We start from the raw sequence: 19,206 nt of genomic DNA, 5'->3' as shown, positions 1-19,206 counted from the left end.
TTAGTTGTAGGGTTGGATCTGCCTTGTAAACGTGTATCTCGGGTTATGAGGACTATACGCTGCAAAATCTGTTCTAAGCTCGCTCTGTTCTTGATTGGCACAGGGGGAGCAGGAAAGGTTTGGTTTTTTTGTTAATGATTAGAAGGTAAAATCTGCTCCAGCTGTGAGTTTTTCCTTACTACTAATCCTGATGCACTGTATGGCCCTCTGTCATATTCTAACTTTCTGGAATTCCAGAGACGTCACTAAAATAATCCCTCTGTTCCTTTCTTACCAGATCTGTTTGTTTCTTGGTTCCAATTGTGCTGTTACTGTTGGACTAAGAATGGAAAATGACTGCTAAACCCCTGGGTGAGCACCAACAGGGAAGCAGCTATGGCAGAGGAAATAGTTACCAAGGCCACGGTCACACTGATAGTCCTGCACACGTGCAGTACGCGTGTCCCCCCTCCACGTCCACACCCATGACAGACAGCACTGACCGACCACGGCCCTGTTTCCCCAGCTGACGGAGACTTGTCGGAATATATCAGATTTAGCATGAGAGACACAATTGATTTGCCCTCCAAATCTCAGGACTTAACTAGTAAGTAGAGAAGCCCCCCAAAACGTAACAAAGTGAAGGCAAGGAAAACCTTGAAAAGAATACTAAAAAGTCTTTTCAGGGGAAGTTTTTGGAAAGATAATGAATTCTACTTTGTTTCTAAAATAAGTTCTCAACAGTATTTATTTAATCACTTCATTACTTATTTGTAATGTATTTACTTAATTTATTTAAGTAGGTTACATATTCTTTCCTGAACTGCATATTTATCAAGAGATCATCTCTGAATATTAATCCCAAACCAGGAACTGTTGTAACAGATTTAATTATTAACCAGTCGTGTAATTATGCTCACCATTAGCATTTAATAGGAGTTTATATTATGTGAAAACATAAGAAAATCAAATTATAGAGGAATATCTTTTCTCTAGCATATGTGAACAGTATATTGTTCTTAGTAGCTGCCAGTGAGTCAGAAGTTCCTAAAGATGCTGGGGTGGGGGAGTGCTAGTTATTTGGGCTTCTGTTATTCAGGCTCTGAATAAAATGAGATTTTGTTGTGCTGATTTGAAAAATATCATCTGAATATTTGGATGAATAGTGTTTTTCCTTTTTTTTCCCCCCTCCCTGGCTTAGTTTCTTTATTTTTATGTGGGGATGGAAATATCTACTTTTTTCCTGGGGAGGGAGTGTTGAGTGAATTTGTTTCCATACCATGTAATGTTAAGCCAACGAAGTATACAGCCTATAATTCTTTCCTGGTATTTCTTTTGCTATCACCATTATTTTTATGAAAATAAGTTTGTTAATTCTTGAGCTGCTAGTATTTGAGAATGCAAGGGAGTTTGCTTAAGCTACAGTATAACATGTTAACAAATCCAACATGAATACACACTCAACATTTCTGCAAATGTTAATTTTGAATGTCCTTGTTTACTGTAGGTCACTATGTACAGTCCTCCACCTCCAGCCCCATCCCAAGCAACTCAGTGAACAATCTGCCTGTCTATACCTAAAAGGCAAGAGTTCTGGTCTTTTTTTTTTTTTTTTTTCTTCTCCCCTTGGCAGGAATACTTGGAAATTTTAAACAACTTAAATATCAACTGACTTATGGTCCTCTTACCCTTTTGTGGAAATGTCAAGCATTCATAGTTTCAATACTAATGAACAGCCACCAATTGTTTTAATTTCATTATTTTCTCAACTGAAAGAGTGCTTACAGAACACAGAAATAGTTAGGCTTTCTTTTTACAGATCTCACTGGTGAGCCTGAAACAAGTTTAGACTGAAAGACAAAGAAGAACTCAGATTTCTTTCCCCCGGAATATAATTCTCCTGATTAAGCTAGTCGTCTTCTTCCCCCAGCTGAAATAATAGGCCCCAAAGAGAGGATTCAAAACCAGGATGGGCAAAGTCCTCCAAAGGTCACCGAAGTCATCCGCTTATCTCTTGGCAGGACTGAGTGACATTCACTCTGAGGGAACTCTACTCTTAAAAATAGCCAGAGAAAGTTCTGTCACCTTAAATGGTAACAAATTCTAGGAGAGGTGGTTTGGCTTTCTCTCCGGTACCCAGGCACAGCACAGAGCACAAAACCTGGATTTTGCAGTTGTTTTGAAATTCCATCTAAATAGTGTGATTTGCTGAGCAAACTCTTTCACTGACTTGCTCCTCACAGGAGGAATGTTAGAGGAGATTTTAGAAATAACATTTATCCCTTCTAGCAATACATTTCTGCTGTAGTTCACTGAATGACATCCTCCAGATTTGGATAAGTGAATGTGTCTTCCAAAAGGGTATCACTTTCTTCCTTGATCCTAAGGAATAGTCTGGTAATAGGAGAATAGGGTTGACTATGTGGTCCCCATTCCTATATTAGAAGAATCAAGTGAAACAGATGTGACCCTCCATTCACATACAGCTTGTTTGGCAAGTGCTTGTGGGGTACCGGCCATGCAGACATAGGATCTGATATCGCAAGAGGGTAAGGGGCCCCCACCAGGGCTGGAAAGGCGGAGAGTGTGTGCCAGGTCCTGGTTCTATGGAGTGTGTTCTTTGGTTGCAGCTCCTGATGGGTATGGCTTTCCTGACACACGGAAGCCACTACAGGGATCTCCTCTTCCTGAGAGCGTCTCCCTGTCACCTGAGCTTCTTATTGCAAGTTGTGTAACCTTCTTTTTCAGGGACTGCCTGTTCTAGGGAATCAAGGAAAGAGCTAGGCTTGTCGTCCTCTTAACACTGCTCTCTCATACTCTGCCTAACATTCCTTCTTCAGTTAGTCTAATCTTTCTCATTTCGTTTAGGTGGAAACAGCTCTGCTTGTATCTGTCTTCAGCGAGCTTGAGAGAATCATGTACTTACCTATTCAACCTGTACTGATTATGGAACTCTCTTTCCTCCACTGCACTGTATTCAGTTTGATACTTGAGAAGTTGTTCTCTCATTTTGGAGACCTCGGTGGTGAATGCCTGTGGGAAATTATCAGCCTGCTTCAGGTGAAACTCCTGCTGTTGTATTTGCTCAGTGAAATGTTTGGCCTCCTGTAGCAGTTGGACCTCCGACTCTTGCATGCTGGGTCCCATAAAAACAGAGATTTGCATAATGAGAAGTGTACACCTTCAGTACCTTTAGTAACTCCTGTGGGGAGGACTCTAGCGAGGAGTGGAGGGAGTATGTCCACACTGCTGCCCCGGTTCCTTCCATTCCTAGGTTCAATTCAGTTCAGTGGCATTTTTGTAACAAGTCTTGCACTAGGTACTAGAGACCAATGGAGCTCACAGTCTAGCAGAGGGGAGCAGACGTGAATAGGCAGAGGGAATACCAGCTGACAAGTGCTACCTCTAGTGTCTTGATCAAGAAGGTGGGAGATGACAGAGAAAGGCTTAGATGGATGGGAATGTGATGTTTGCACTTGACATTAAAGAATGATCATGACCTTCCAAGGGTGGGAAGAAGAATAATGAAAAGAGCGGGTCCTCCCTCCAGCTGCCCCAGCAACCCTGGCTTTCTCGAATTCTTGGACTCTCATGACCTGATTGAAGGAAAACCTTTTCTTCCTTAGTGATAAGAAAAGACAGTAACTTTTCTAATGACACTTTGCTAGGAAACTAGGAAGAAAAATCCTCCTGTAAAATTATGGACTTCAATTAATTTACAGATTTCTGATCATAACATCGGTGCCTGGCTACAGCTGGACGTGAATGTCACAGCAGAGGGCGATCCCTACAACTCCAGTTATATTCTATGGCTTTGGCTTTATCTTGGGAAAAGGGTTAAGCATCTGGCTAGAGGCAGAACTGAATGAACATAGAAACTGGACTTAATGGAAGCTCCAGTCACCTTCTAGAAATCATTCACCTATGTTGCATCATACGCTAACATCAGCTCCAGCCTTACCAGCAGACTTGATTTATCTTCCTCAGAAACCCAACTTCCTCACATTGGCCATCTCTCCCGTTCGGAAGCAAGACCCTGCCAGTTCCTGTTTTAAAGGCAGCTCTGTGTGTGTGTGTGTGTGTGTGTGTGTGTACTCCCCAACAACTTTCCTCACCGGGAGAAATCTTGCGGTTTCTGCTCATTTGCAGAGATGCCCAATAACTTAATCAAGCCTGTCTCAACTGAAGTCACCAGCCCCACCCATTTTCTCAGGCTTCAGTGTGTCATTTGCTCAACAGCAGAACATGTATTGGGACACCCTATGCTCCACCCTATGCACTATGTTAGGTACCAAATAGCAACAACAGCTCTAAAGATAATAGATGCAATTTCCGTTAATGAAAGCTGGAGTTATTTCTTACAGTTCAGTTTCTTTGTATCTACTTTGTAAATCTGAAGTTACCTGATGTCCTTAATGGACACTATGGAATTGTAAGGTATTGGCTTGGGCCATAGTGCCTGTTTTCCCTCAGAAAGTGGGTGAACAAGGTAGTTAGGGTTCCAGCCAGAAGGCAAGTGGTAACTTACATACATGGACTTGAAATACAGTGTCAGCAGAAGAGAATTGAACAACTCTTATAATGTGGTTTCTATGGAAGACTCATTCAATTTCAGTCCAGCATTTCTGGCCTATATCTGTCCTGCTACAGCCCCGGCAGCAAGAGTAAAGAGTCTATATCTTCATGCCTCTCCCACCCACCAGGCAGTGGGGTGGGAGAGAGTGGTGGGTGTTGGTTGTAATCACAAAAGAGGGGACTAAGGGGTCAGGAGGGGGTAAAATGTGGTGGCAGAGGGGAAGTAATGGTTTTGCAACACAGCCTGGAAGGAGAAAGAAGTAACGTCATAGCCTTGGTCCTGCATGTCTCTCTGACACTGGAGGTTGGTTAGGAACGGAGATGGAGCTGAGTGCGTATGGGGTGGAGTCAAAGTGAAGGGAACGTAGGGATGCAGTTCTGCTCTTCTCCTTCACTCCTCCCTCAGGCTCCCATCCTCAGAGTAGCCGAATGCATGAGCAAGAAAAGAAGTAGGAGTAATGGTTGGAGATCGGGGGAGAGGATGGCTGGGGAATCACAGGATGGAGTTTCCATTCACTGTGTCTCTCCTTGGATTTTAATGAAGATGTCATGCAAAGCTATGAGGCAGAAGGCGGGGAAAAGGAAGAAGGAGGCTTGGGAATAGCAGCGGAACAGGATTTCCCCTTCTTTCTCACTCTCCTTCCCCCTTGATTCCCAGTGGCTGATGGCAGATGCTTAGGAAACCTTGTTGAATTATTCTGTTGAAACCTAGTCTTCTGACCTCTGCTAATTAGGACTGGGCTAAGGCGAGTAGCCAGGGATAGGAGGAACAGGTGAGAAGTAAAGACAGGAATCTCAGCAGATGTAGGCTGGGCTTGTCACAGAACCTACACCTCTGAGTGATGAAGAAAGGTGGGGAGGAGAGAAGCTTACAGGAGTGTGCCATAGCAGAGAATGTCAGTGCCTCACCAAAGTCCCCTTGGCACACTCTAGGGGTCACCTGTAGCTTTGATGGACAGTTATCATATGTAGCAACAGCATCTGTATGCCTCTGCCTGAGAGCTTTCTCTGGCCAATGGAACTTCTTGACTTCTCACAGGGTAAGCTAGAAGTGCCAGGAGCTCACCTACCTAGAAGCAATCTTTGGTCAACGAAGGATGGAAATTAGTGAACAAATATGCCAGCGTCCTCACCCTTCAGTGGGAGAGCTCTGAGGCGTGTTCTACAGTCACTCAGAGAGTCCTCAGTGAGACTGAGCCCCAGTTGCCTGCAATGTTAACTTGAAGATTAACACACCCCCAGCTGGATAACACCCTTCCCCATCTCACTTCCCCACTGTCTCACAATAATTTCTGGTATACTTCTTAAAACGCTTGAACTCAAATCTTTGTCTCAGAGTCTGCTTTTTGGAAAATGAAAAATAAGACAGGTCCCACTACAAGTAAGAAGTAGAGATGTGAGTAAAGGTGTCTTCACGCCAGTAAGTAGCATACCTTATCACGGTATCATGCAGCAAGGTGTACTTGGCTTTTAACTCTGCCATCCTGGTTCCAGGAAGTTTCCCCATAGCATGTAACTAGCAAAGAGAACACAGGAATACAAGACCACTATTAGCCATCACCCCCTTTATGCTTTAAGCAGAAATAAAATGGGTATATGGATGTACCATAAAATCTTTCAGTTAAACATTAGGAAACATATGAGGCAATAAGGCTTATTAGAAAGATGGTAGGTGTTCAGAGAAAATGGTTCTAGTTCTGTTCTGCTCTGAGTTCTTGGGTGAGTTCTTTTACCTCTGAGTTCTTTTACCTCTCTAGATGAAGGCTGTGATTTCTTCATCTGTAAATCGAGGGAAGGAATTGAGTGAAATTCTTTCAATTCTAAAACAACCATATTTCTAGGTTTAGCAAACAACCTACAGAGTATAGATTACTAGGATGGCTATTTGTAAGTTGAGAGAACTAATAATTATTGAGCATCTTTTATGAGCAACTGTTGTACATCAGTTATTTTATTCCTGAAAATGTTTTGTGAACAGGAATTATCTCCATTTCAAACTAAAGTTTAGAAAGGTTAAGTAATTTATTTAAAGTTATAGAGCTAGTTAAAGGCAGAGTCGGGATTTAAACCCAAGTGGTCCAGCTCCAAAAATCCATGATCATTCCTCTGTACCACGATGCCTCTGCCTCTGCTGTCAAAGAAACATGAAAATTTATCTGGTACACAAAGTGATTGTATTTATTCCTTTTTCATTTCTGGCAAAAGAACTTTTGATTTACTCTCTGAGTTAGGTGATAAGTAGCTAACAAACATTATAACACAACATCAAACACTAGTGTTACCATAATGCAATGAGCATTTGCATTAGGTTGGACTTGACTGCTGGTGACATGGCAACAAAAAATAGAACTAAAGATAAGATTTGGGTTTCTCAATGCCCTGTTGTTCTTAGCTCAGAATATTTCTTGAGTCCATCCACTTTCCTCTCCCTTCCCTATCCCGCCAGTCTCGGTCACACCATTTCTCAGCCGGACTACAGCGAAACTCCAACCGCCCCTTCCCCATCTGTGTTTCCACTCAGGGCCCCTATCTATCTACTTCCCATAGAGATCATTTTAAAAAATCAAACATGCTCTTGTTATGCTTGGTGCTCAAAACTTTTCAAGTGGAATAGAATTCAAGACCCTTGGTACAACCCCTGAGGTCCTGTCTGATGCTGCTTCCCTCCCATCAGCCCCTTTTCACAGCACCGTCTTCCAGCTCCTACTGCTGCAGCCACACCGCCGCCTTCTGTTTCCATAAACGCATGAACCCCTTTCCTTCCTCAGGCCTCTGCATTGGCCATTCCTCGTTCCCACCCTCCTTCACTCCAACTCTTTCTTCGTACCTCAGCTTCAATATCCATAAAAAGGCCTTGAAAAGCTTAAAAGTCCATAAAAAGGCCTTCTCTGAAGTCTATATCTAAGACGGATACCCACATACACCGCACCCCCCAGACAACTCTGTACTTCATAACGTAACATATTACCAGCTGTAATAGTACATTTATTTATTATGATCAAAAGAAAGTTATTCCTCAGCTGGTGTAAAGCCCGGTGAGGAAAGGGCCTGGGTTACCCTGTTCTTCACTGTATCCTCAGCCAGGAGAACCCCAGGCGCAGTGTAGGTGTTTGGCATATACGTGCTGAGGGAACAAATGAATGAATGGAACCGAGAACATGCAAGTGCCTGAGTCTACAGAGTGGGGTTTCATGGTTTCTCTACCAGAATCAGGGTAGGAAAACATTGTTAAATGCACTATGCAACCATCTCTTTGTGAAAGTATCTGGGATCTTTCACGAGGGCCCTACAAGCTGGTGCCAGGCCTGGGTTCCAGTCCCCACAACCCTCTTTTTTAGGTATGAGTGAAATATGGGGAACAGGATATTTAAAACCTTTGAGGAGGTTCCACTTCTCACTATATAATTTATGTGTAACTTCTTGTTTTTAATTTAATTTAATTTGTTATTTTTTTTTGGCTGTGTTGGGTCTCTTCGTTGCTGTGCGTGGGCTTTCTCTAGTTGTGGCAAGCGGGGGCTACTCTTTGTTGTGGTGCATGGGCTTCTCATTGAGGTGGCTTCTCTTGTTGCGGAGCACGGGCTCTAGGTGCGTGGGCTTCAGTAGTTGTGGCTCACAGGCTCTAGAGCGCAGGCTCAGTAGTTGTGGCGCACACGCTTAGTTGCTCCGGGGCATGTGGGATCTTCCCACGCCAGGGCTCGAACCTGTGTCCCCTGCATTGGCAGGCAGATTCTTAATCACTGCGACACCAGGGAACCCCCCATGTGTAACTTCTTAAGTGTTAAGTTGCTGTTGGTGGGTTGACCTAATGTTAGATTTTATAGATATTTAATTAAACACATTTATTTTGGTTCTGCGGTTTTCTTTCTGGATTTTTGAGCCAATACATAATTTATTTTGTATCACAAACATTGTCATTGGCTCCTAAAAAGGGTATAGGACATAGGCACTGTACCTTTAAAGTCTAACTGGTTAAAAAAAAAAATCTTTGCATATGGACACTCTTAAAGGAGAAAAGTAACTGGGAAAAGGTTGTGTGTGTGAGTGTGGGCTTATATGAGTATGTGTGTACTACGAAGGCCACATGGGAGCCAGCCTTGTAACTAGCCAACAAACTAGCCTAGTAAGATAGCCACTGGAGGTAAGCCATTGGGTAAGGTAATTATGGAATCACATGTTTAGAAACACATATAGTATTTTGTTTTAAGGCTGAAGAGACCATTACCTTCCACCAACTGCCCTGCACAATGGAAACAAGTGTATTGACATAGGGCCTCCCTACAGTAGCCCACAGTTCAAGGAGAGAGACACAAAAGAAATCACGGAATGCTTAAAACTACTCTCAGTAGTTTTATTATTCATAAAAAAAGTATATTTGGTATTTTTCAATTATTTTCTTTATATTGTAAGTTAAAGCAAATAAGTACAATTATAAATTATAGACCCTTTCCAGGGGGTGGAACTTGCAGAATGGTAGTGTGAAGAGCTCGATGAATCCTCTCTCTCAAAGAAACATTGATTAAACTGGTCAAAGTTATCTAAGACAACCATTTACCGTGTCTGGAAATTGACCTAAGGGTGTGCAAGAAATTGAGAGGCATTTATTTAACAAAATCTACTGAAACTCACTAAGAAGCGTGGGAGACTGTGGCATTTGCACCATGAGCTGCATCCATCACCCTTAGCTCCCAGTTGTGTAAGAACTATTCCGGGCAGGGTTGGCGGCCAATGAAGAGCCCACTGCCCCCAACTTCCTATTCCTGAAGATGCATTCAGGGGGGTGGGGCAGCCCCAGAAAACTGCTGCACTCCACCTCCCCTCCTGCCCAGCTCCGTTTGTGAAAGAACTTCACCGGGGGGGCGGCTGCAGCCGTCCAGTAGTGCCCACTCCCCACTCCCCAAGCTCCTGCTTTCCAAGGAGTCTCTGGGCAGGCGTGGCAACCTAGGAAGATCAGAGTCCCCTAGCACCCCAGCTTCTGCTGATCAAGTCCTGCCTGAGAATGCTCACTTTACTTGGAACAGTGTAGACTATTCATGCCCCAGAGCATTGTCAAAAACAATAGCTATCACAGGAATGAACAGTAAGAGGAGGCTCGTAGCTTGGTGATACCGGTGGAGGCAGATCAGCAGAAGTTTAACAGAGAAATCGTGGCCAGAGACAGTCAAAGAGGACCCTGCTAATATCACAATCAGTACTGGTGGTCGAGAAGGCTGTGGAAAAGCTCAAGGCTGTGACCTCTCGGGCATGACCAGAGAGGGTACTTCCAAGCTATCAGTTGCTGAGCTAAAGGTGGGGCAGATGTGTAAACGCCCTGAACCTTGAAAGTGGTCCCCAAGCCACATACAGACTCAGTGGAAAAGGATGAAACCTTTACTGGCTCGGGAGGCTTAAATACAATCTCTGACTAATCAATGACTGACCAAGCTATGGAGCACGGCACCCAAGAAGCCAAACTTAATAAAAACAAGGAAAGATTACACAGAGACAACAGAGGCTGCACACTACGGAGGATACACTTCAGAATTAGTTCAGCCAAGTCACTAAACAAATAAACGTTTGAACAACAATAACAAAGACAAAACAGCAACAGGAAGAAGCCTGGGGAGGATCAGAATCCGAAGTTGCTCCAGCGTTATCCAAAATGTCCAATTTTCAACAAAAAGTCATGGGACGTGCAAGGAAAAAAGGTTGGAAACTGCTTTGGGTGTGTAGACGTTGGACTTAACAAAAACTCCAAAGCAGCTATTATAAATATGTTGAAAGAATGAAAGGAAACCACATTTAAAGAATTAGAAGTGATTATGATGACAATTCATCAAATAGAGACTATCAATAAAGTACTGATCTCAGATAAGAACTAAGATTTTTAAAATGATGTCCTTTGGGTAGTAAGAATGTATGGTTTTTATTTTTTTATTTTTGCTTATCTGTATTTCCTAATTTTCTCCAATGTATACATAGTACTTTTAATAATACAAGGCTGTTAAAATATGCTTGAAAACTCTTGCTGTAAGCAATAGGAATTCAGAGCAGAATTTCAAACTGCAGAGTACTGCGATCAGATCCTAGTGGCAGATACAGCCAAATTCTAGCTCAGACTTTTTGAAAACTCAGCTGTATTTTCCCTAACTTGAATCGCATCTGAAACAGCAGTAGTTCCAAGCTTGATGGCAGGTGGGCCAAGGATGCCTGTTGGCAGGTTTTATGACCACAGAAAAAGCAGGAAGGTGGAGAGATTTCCTTTCCTATTTGCTATTTCCATCACTCCACCAGCCAGATTGCCTTTGGTACCCCAGAATCTGGAAGAAAGCTGACAGGGCAAAACATCTGATATGCCTTTGTAGTTTTTACATAACTTGGAAAAGGTGAAGTCATAGATGTTCGGAAAGAGGACTGATAACCTATCTTTATTTGGTCTACTCTACTAAAAACAAATCTCTTAAAAAGAAAAAGATTCAATTCTAGTAGATGAAATGCTTTGTTCATAAACATAAACGTGGAAAAGATAGTTGCATTTTCACACTGCATGATACAACCGGGTACAGAAACCAAGTTTGTCACGTTTTAAAAATGCAGAATCTAAGAAATAGAGCATAAAGCTCGAGCTTAAGTTGTCAAAGAGTATACACAACAAAAGGTTAGATATAATGTCATAAGTTCATAAATATGATTTCACAATAGATACTTGTATTACTGAATTGCCTTGTTCGTAATTGAGAATGGAAGGAAACATTTACTCTAGAGCTCAAAGTTTAACAAGAGTTCATGATTCATAGATGACATGTAATAATATGGAAAAAATTTTGAAAATTGAAATTTTAGGGCATTCCAAGGAAAGTAATAGCTCAGTAAGAGCTTTTACCAAGTGAACTTATCTGGAAGGGGGTCAGCATGAGGAAACAATTAGGTGTTTGTGTGGGTGTTTGCAGGGCAACCAAGGTGACCATCGTTATTAACCTACTCTATTCCTGTTGCCTCTTTGACATTGCCTACTGGTGGTCTCATCCTGAGAAACAGCTGCCATGCTGTGGGAGGTGGACAAATCCTTACCATCCTTATCTCCCTCTCCCCCTCTCCCTTTCACTGCTAGAAATAAACAACATAGCCATTTGACACTCAAACGCAATTGAACTCTCAACAATGATTCATCACTCTTTTTGTTTGACTTTTCCCCTTAGTTGTTACATCGTTTCAGCTTTTCTGTACACCTAACTCATTTACCAAACAAAATTAGGCCACCTAAACTCATCAACGAATCCATTTATCTTACACCTACACCCACTCTTAACTTCTTTCTCCAAATCTCAAAAATGAAATCTTCCTTTTCCTCCTGTCAAGTCCAACCCATCCACCTGGGCTCTCAAATATATACTCTCCTACTTCTTCCCAGGCATCGGTTATACCTTCTCTCCTTTATAACCTCTACTTGTCCTACTTTGCTGGCTCAACACATAGAAGTCAAGTACATTACAAGTGGACTTTGGTTTGAATTCCAGCTCTGCTACTTTTTAACTCTGTAATTAGGAGTAATATTTAATCAATCTGTACCTCAGGTTTCTTCAGTTATAAAAGAGACAAAAATAGCCCCCATTACATAAGACTCTAGTGAAGACCAAATGAATCAATATATGTAAGGTATTGAGTATAGTCTCTAGTACACAAATAAGGGCTTAATCAATGTTAGTTATTATTCTTATCATTATCCTCAACCTGTAAATTTGCTCAAGTCTATCTCATTAAAAACAAACAAACAAAACCAAACACCCCTCGGATGCTATGCTCCCATGTAATTACCCCTTTCTTTCTCTCCTTCTCTTTCGTTTCAGTTTTTCTCAAAAGAGTTGTCTCTGCCCTTTATCTCCACTCCCTTACCTTCCAGTCACTCACCAATCCATAGTGACCAGGCTCCCGCTCCATCACCAGACTGGTAAACGGACAAATGACATCCTCGTTTCTCTGGCTGATTTTGATATTTTTCTCATGATCACCGTTTTTCAATAATTTGTTTAGGATATGTCCTGGTGTGGTTTTCTTTGGCTTGAGATTTGTTCAAAGTTTTCAATCTGTGGGTTTATAGTTTTCCTCAAATTTGGAAAAATTTCAAGTGTTATTTCTTCAAACATTTTTTTCCGTCCCCTTGTCTACTTCTTCTGTGACTCTAATTAATCATTTGTCTGGCCGCTTGATGTCCACAGATCACTGATGTTCTGTTCATTTTTATCTTCCAGTCTTTTTTCTTTGTTTCATTTTGGATAGTTTCTCTTGCTATATCTTAAAGCTCACTAATCTCTTTATCTTTAGTGTCTAATCTGCTCTTAATCTCATGTGGTGAACTTTTCATCTCAAATGCTGTATTATTCATCTTTAGAAGTTTGATTTGGGTCTTTTTTTTTTTTTTTTTTTTTGCGGTACGCGGGCCACTATTGTGGCCTCTCCCGTTGCGGAGCACAGGCTCCGGACGCGCAGGCTCAGCGGCCATGGCTCACAGGCCCAGCCGCTCCACGGCATGTGGGATCTTCCCAGACCGGGGCATGAACCCGTGTCCCCTGCATTGGCAGGCGGACTCTCAACCACTGCGCCACCAGGGAAGCCCTGATTTGGGTCTTTTTATAGCTTCCACTTCTCTCATTATGCGCATGTTTTCCTCTACCTTTCCCCCTACATTCAAAATATATATAATAGCTGTTTTAATGTCCTTGTCTACTAGTTCTATTTTTGTGTCTACTCCATTGATTGATTCTTCTCATTATAGGTCAGATTTTCCTGCTTCTTTGCATGCCTACTAATTTTTTTTTTTTTTTGGCAGTACGTGGGCCTCTCACTGTTGTGGCCTCTCCCGTTGCGGAGCACAGGCTCCGGACGCGCAGGCTCAGCGGCCATGGCTCACGGGCCCAGCCGCTCTGCGGCATGTAGGATCTTCCCGGACCGGGGCACGAACCCGTGTCCCCTGCATTGGCAGGCGAACTCTCAACCACTGCACCACCAGGGAAGCCCGCCTACTAAGTTTTGATTGGATGCCAGACACTGTGAGTTTTACACTATTGTGAAATGGATTTTTCTTTCTTTTTGGGGGAGGAGTATTCCTTTAAATACTTGGGGGCTTTGTGAGTCACAGTTAAGTTTCTTGGAAACGGTTTGATCCTTTCAAGCCTTGCTTTTAAACTTTGTTAAGGAAGTCCAGAATAATCCTTTTTCTGGGCTAATTTGGTCCCACTACTGAGTCAGTACCCTTCTGTGTCAACAGGTCTTTTTAACCTCCTAACATGAACTCTTCTTGGCTCTGCATGACCTCCAAGTATTGTTCCATTCCCTCCTCTCTGGGAGTTCTTTCCCAGCCTCAGTGGTGTCCTCACACGCATGCACTGATCAGTTTCCCTCGGCAGATTTTTGGAGCTCTCTCTCTCTCTCTCTCTCTTTGAAACTCTTCCATTGCCTCACCTGTATATTTTAGTCAACTTGGCCTCCCTGAACCCTAAACTCTGTCTCCTCAAATCAGCAAGACCACCTGGCTCTGTTTGGAATCCCCTCTCTATGCTATCATTTGGAAACACTCTCTAAGGAGTAAAACGGGGCAGTTGTAGTTCTCAACTCTTTTATTTGCCTATTCCTAGGGATCACTGTCCTGTGCTGTTGTCCAAAGTCTGAAAACCATTGTTTCACCTGATTTGGTCCATTTTTCAGTTGTTTCAGGTAGGAGAGTAAATCTAGTTTATGTTATTCCATCTTGATTAGAAGTGGAGCCCCAGTGACCTCTTAATTATTAAATTCAAACATTTCTCTGTCCTTATCATACTTGATAATTTTATGACATTTATTACTATTGACTTATTACAGTTCATTGTTCCTTGAACTCTCTCCTCCTCTGGTTCCTGTGACATAGGGTCTCAGGGTTCTCTCCTTACTCTTCTGTTTTCTTCTCTGGTCCTCCTTTAAAAGTTGGTGTTGCCCATGATTTTGTCATTACCTTTTTTCTTTTTTAAAATTATTTGCTGTCCCTCATCTGAACTACCTCCTACTCACCATTTGAACCTACCTACATGCTGATGACTCCTGAACAGAGGGGCCTGCAGGCTACTGTTATTGGACAAGCTAGGACTTTATTTGGGCAAGGGCCATTCAAGACTATGGGAATTAGGGTTAGAGAACAATAAACATCTTCATCTAACACCTGGAACACATGAAATGGTTTACATAAGTGATACAATATCAATGTTCATGTATTGTGACCATTTTTTTGGAGAGAACTTTGATATTATGGGGCATTTCATCCATAGATTCTGTTGAACTAGATATTATCAGAGAGTTTCTTAGAATAAACAGAATCTATATAGTGCTATACACAAGTCTTCATCACTTCTTATTGAGAAGGTGGCAGTAGATAACAAAGCACTTTCCTTACTTCAAGTTATGTCCCCTTGAATCTGTCCTTCACGCTGCCAGCAGAGTACTTTATCTAAAACACAATTTTCGCCTTGCTTAAAACCCTTCAGAGGATCCTGTCACCTTCAGGATTAAGTCTTGGTCCCTCTACATGGTTTACCAGGGCCTTCAAGATCCGGCAGCTGCCACCCTCTCCAAACCTGTCTCCTCTCTTTCTAAACCTATTGTGACCATTTCAGTTCTAGGCCACGTGCTGTGGTAGGAAGAATGATTCCCCCATCCCTAGATGTCCACATTCTAATCCCTATCGTGTGTAGACTTGTTACTTTATATGGCAAAAGGGACTTTGCAGATATGGACTTTAAGATGAGATTATGGTGGGTTATCTGGCTGGGTGCAGTCTGATCACGTGAGTCCTTTAAAGCAGAGAATCTTTCTTAGCTGAGTCAGAGGTATGAAATGGAAGAAGAAGGAAAGATTGGAAGTGTGAGAAGGACTTGACCTGCCAGAGGAAGGGGATCTCAAGACAAGAAATAAGGGCAGCCTCTAGAAGCTGGAACAGGAAAAGAACCAGATACTCCTCCAAAGCCCCCAGAAAAGAATGCAGTCCTGTCAACACCTTGATTTTAGCCCACTGAGACTCATATTGGACGTCTCACCTACAGAATTATAATAAATTTGTGTTTAAGCCACCAAGTTTGCGGTAATTTGCTATGAGAGCAATAGAAAACTAACACAGTTCCATACCGTGTCTTTGCACATTATATTGCCCTAGCTTCAATTTCTCTCTCCTGTCCACTTGGAGAATTCTTATTCTTCCTTAAAACATCTCAGTGGTCAGCATCTGTGGCTGCCTGACATCTCCAGGCAGAATTAATTCTTTCTCTCTCTTGCTTCTGTATTTTTAGATGCACCTGTTACTGTACACATTGTACACTATTACCTCTATTATTATATACTACACTAATACGTCTCCTCCATTGGGCTGTGTAGTCCTTGGTGATAGGAATCCTACTGTATTCATCTCTTGAGTCCCAGCCCATAGCTTGGCATCTTATAAGTACTCAGCAATGTTCCTTAAACTGTGTTGACTTAAGCTTATCTTAAAACCAGTAATGTAGCTGGAAGAACTCTTGTTCATTCACTCACCTTCATTCCAACTGACCCGTCAGAGAAGGCAGGTGTAAAAGGAGGAGAAGAGCAAGGTCACCTGGCCTGAACACAAGACTTGAAAGAGCAGGGAATGTGCCGATCAAAACTGACTGCCTCACCCCACAGCTCCCCTTCTCTCTTCTTTGTGGCTGGCAAGGCTCACAGGATAGGCAGGGAGATCTGGGACGGTTTCCCACAGCTGTCTCGTTCCTCCTTTGGTGGCCGACCACAGGAATGCGAGGGGCAAACAGGACCTCCCAGAGTTAAGGTCGCAAATGCAGTGGACATGGTGGGTGAGTAATGCAGGTGGCTTAACTCTATGTAGGACTTCAAAATTAAGTGACAATAATTTTAAGATAACATGTACAGCCAAATAAATAAAAAGCATGCCTGAGCACATACATGCTAATGAGTGGCATTCCTTTAAAACACTCACATTTGTCCCAGTGAAACGACGATTGCTTGGAATTTCAATGATCATTTATCCTTTGTTTAAATGATTTCCCCCTACTTCCAAAGATCTGGGAAAAGATGATGGCAGGTTGGAGTGGCTGTGAGCCCAGGAGGCGGGAGACGAGCCAGATTAAAACCCAGGGGCCTCTTTCTGAACTTCAAAGGGTGAGCTGATAGGTAAGAGTACAGAAGCTAACGGGGCCAGAGTCCTGAGGGGCATTTACACAAGGGCCAGAACATAGTGGGGGCAGGAAACAGAGCCAGGCTAAAACCACGAACGACTGAAGTCACAGAAACAGGAACCAGGAGAGTAGGGGTACGGACAGGAGGGGCGTGGGCCCCAGAAGGAACTGTGTTGCCTGCTGACTCTGACCAGTCAGCTTTCAGTCCTTCACATGTAGCGTTCCCACCTCTAGGGCACCTCTACAGACCTTGAGTGGGTTTAGCCAGGGAGAGATCCAAAAGGGAGCCGGGACATTGGAGAACAGAGCATCTCTCACACAAGGGTCACAAATGTATAAAGATGGTCAACTGTTCATCTCACTATGCAGATCACAGACCACAGCCCCTGCCCTGCCCCTGTCTTAAGAAGCTGTCACTGTAAACGCGGGTGAGCCCAGAGCGCAGCGGGCAGGGTCCGTGGGCCAGGGTGCTCTCTCTGCTGCTGCGCCCACCTTTCAGGCTCCCCTCTGTGCTGAGAGCACCGCCCCTCTCAGCTGGCTGTCAGCTGTCAGCCCCCAGCTCTGGGCTATGAGGTTACAGATAAAGGATATCGCCGCTTCCCGCAACAAAGAAACTTGGGACCTCTGGTGCCCACATTCCTGTTTTGAAGATGCTTTTGCCCACAGTGCTCTTCCCAGTATCCATAAATAACAGATCATTTACTGTAGAGGCATCTGGGAAGCCCGGGTGCCAGCAGTGTGTGTGCCACGGCAGTGCCACCCTCCACTCCCCCTTCTAGCAGGCGGAGTGTGATGCACAGTGAAGCTTTTCACTGCTAATCGAAGAACTGTTCTTTGAAAAGGAACAAAAACCCAAAGCTGCAGCTTGCACTTCCGCATTGATACCATAAAATGGAAACTTGGGAGCAGAATATGAGGATGTTTGAGTTCCACTCTTGCTAATCCCCCGGTACGGGGGCTTTTCATCCTGGCAGCATATTTGGACAAGTCGTTTAATTTTTGTTCAATTTATTCTGAAGTATTTTATTCTTTTTGATTCTATTGTAAGTGGAATTGCTTTTGCGATTTCTTTTTTGGATTGTTTATTTCTAGTGTGCAGAAGCCATTCAGTTTTGTTCAGTAAAATTATTAACCATGAAAACAGAGGTCAATCCTTAAAACCTGGTATGAGCTTTCCTATGTGTTCTACAAATGTTTCAGATAAGGCAGAGTATCTTTGACTCTTTTATTTACTTGAAATAGCCTGAGTACCTAGAAAACTGCTTGACACTAAGATGCTCAGAAATATTTAATGCATGAGGTCCCTGTATGGCACACATTCCTCAATTAGAGTGCTTATCTCGTTAAGCTGAAATCAGGCTCACATATCTGTTCACCAGATGGGAAGCTCTCTGAAGACAATCATTCTGGTGTCTCAAGAACCTAGCATAGTACATGGCAAACAGCAGGTGCTCACACATGTCTCAAGAATCCATCAGTATCTAGCAGACTGGGGGTGTGTCATGAAAGGTTGGGCATATCACAGAAGGATATCTCAATGTATGGTTTTCTCTCCACGTACACATGTGAATTGGGCCAAAAGGATCAAGGATGTCCCTGAAAGACTCTAAAAAAGTCAGTCTAGGGCTTCCCTGGTGGCGCAGTGGTTGGGAGTCCGCCTGCCGACGCAGGGGACGCAGGTTCGTGCCCCGGTCCGGGAAGATCCCACATGCCGCGGAGCGGCTGGGCCCGTAAGCCATGGCCGCTGAGCCTGCGCGTCCGGACGGAGCCTGTGCTCCGCAACGGGAGAGGCCACAACAGTGAGAGGCCCGCGTACCGCAAAAAAAAAAAAAAAAAAAAAAAAAAAAGTCAGTCTAGAAGGAACACCAACAGGATGAAGGGTGTGTGTGTGTGTGTGCGTGCGTGCACGCGTGTGCATGTGGGCGTGTGTGTATAAAGATAACAGGATATAAACTTGGTATTGATTGTGGAAGATTTATGGATTGGTTGATTTTATGTGGAATACACACTCCCCATACAGGTTGGAATGGAATATTAAGAGCCTTTGAATAGATAAACTGTCAAACATTTTCTCCTGACAGCTTGTCACCCAGGGAAAGTCCTCAACTCAATGTGCTCTACCTCCAAGGATGCATAGCTCAGCCCATAGTTACTCCGTATTAATGACTTCAGTATATTGGTAGGTCAAATTTAGGTATCAGAGATGTTCAAATCCGTCAATAAAGCATAAATTCCAACACCTGAATATTTGAACCCTAAAAAAAACTCTTTAAAGGGCAAGATAATAGAGTTTTTATAACTAAATGGGTCTTATGATATGTTACGCTTAAACCCAAAGTTAGATCCTCAGAATCTTTTGGTTTATGTTCTAATAGAAACCAATTAGTCACCTTATAAGTTTCTTAAAAAACTCTAATTGAATGGTAACAGATGGATAGCAACTACCCAAGGCAATTAATTATATAACAAATTATCTTGGAATTTCCTC

The 19,206-nt window shown here is 43.0% G+C and overlaps 1 protein-coding gene across 1 annotated transcript in view; it reads right to left on the bottom strand.

Moving 5' to 3' along the window:
* CCDC146 (coiled-coil domain containing 146) overlaps nucleotides 1-19,206 on the bottom strand; it is a 110,248-nt gene that overhangs the window by 42,898 nt on the left and 48,144 nt on the right. The window contains exons 2-3 of the mRNA XM_065884064.1: nucleotides 5,988-6,070; nucleotides 2,906-3,115 (exon numbers count right to left, since the gene is read on the bottom strand). Coding sequence (XP_065740136.1) covers nucleotides 2,906-3,115; nucleotides 5,988-6,070 — 293 coding nt within the window. The remainder of the gene's footprint in view (nucleotides 1-2,905; nucleotides 3,116-5,987; nucleotides 6,071-19,206) is intronic.

This window comes from Phocoena phocoena, chromosome 9, assembly GCF_963924675.1.
Source record: "Phocoena phocoena chromosome 9, mPhoPho1.1, whole genome shotgun sequence".
Taxonomy (NCBI): domain Eukaryota; kingdom Metazoa; phylum Chordata; class Mammalia; order Artiodactyla; family Phocoenidae; genus Phocoena; species Phocoena phocoena.
Note: the sequence above shows the minus strand (reverse complement) of the source record. Positions and strands in the feature narration are given on the sequence as shown.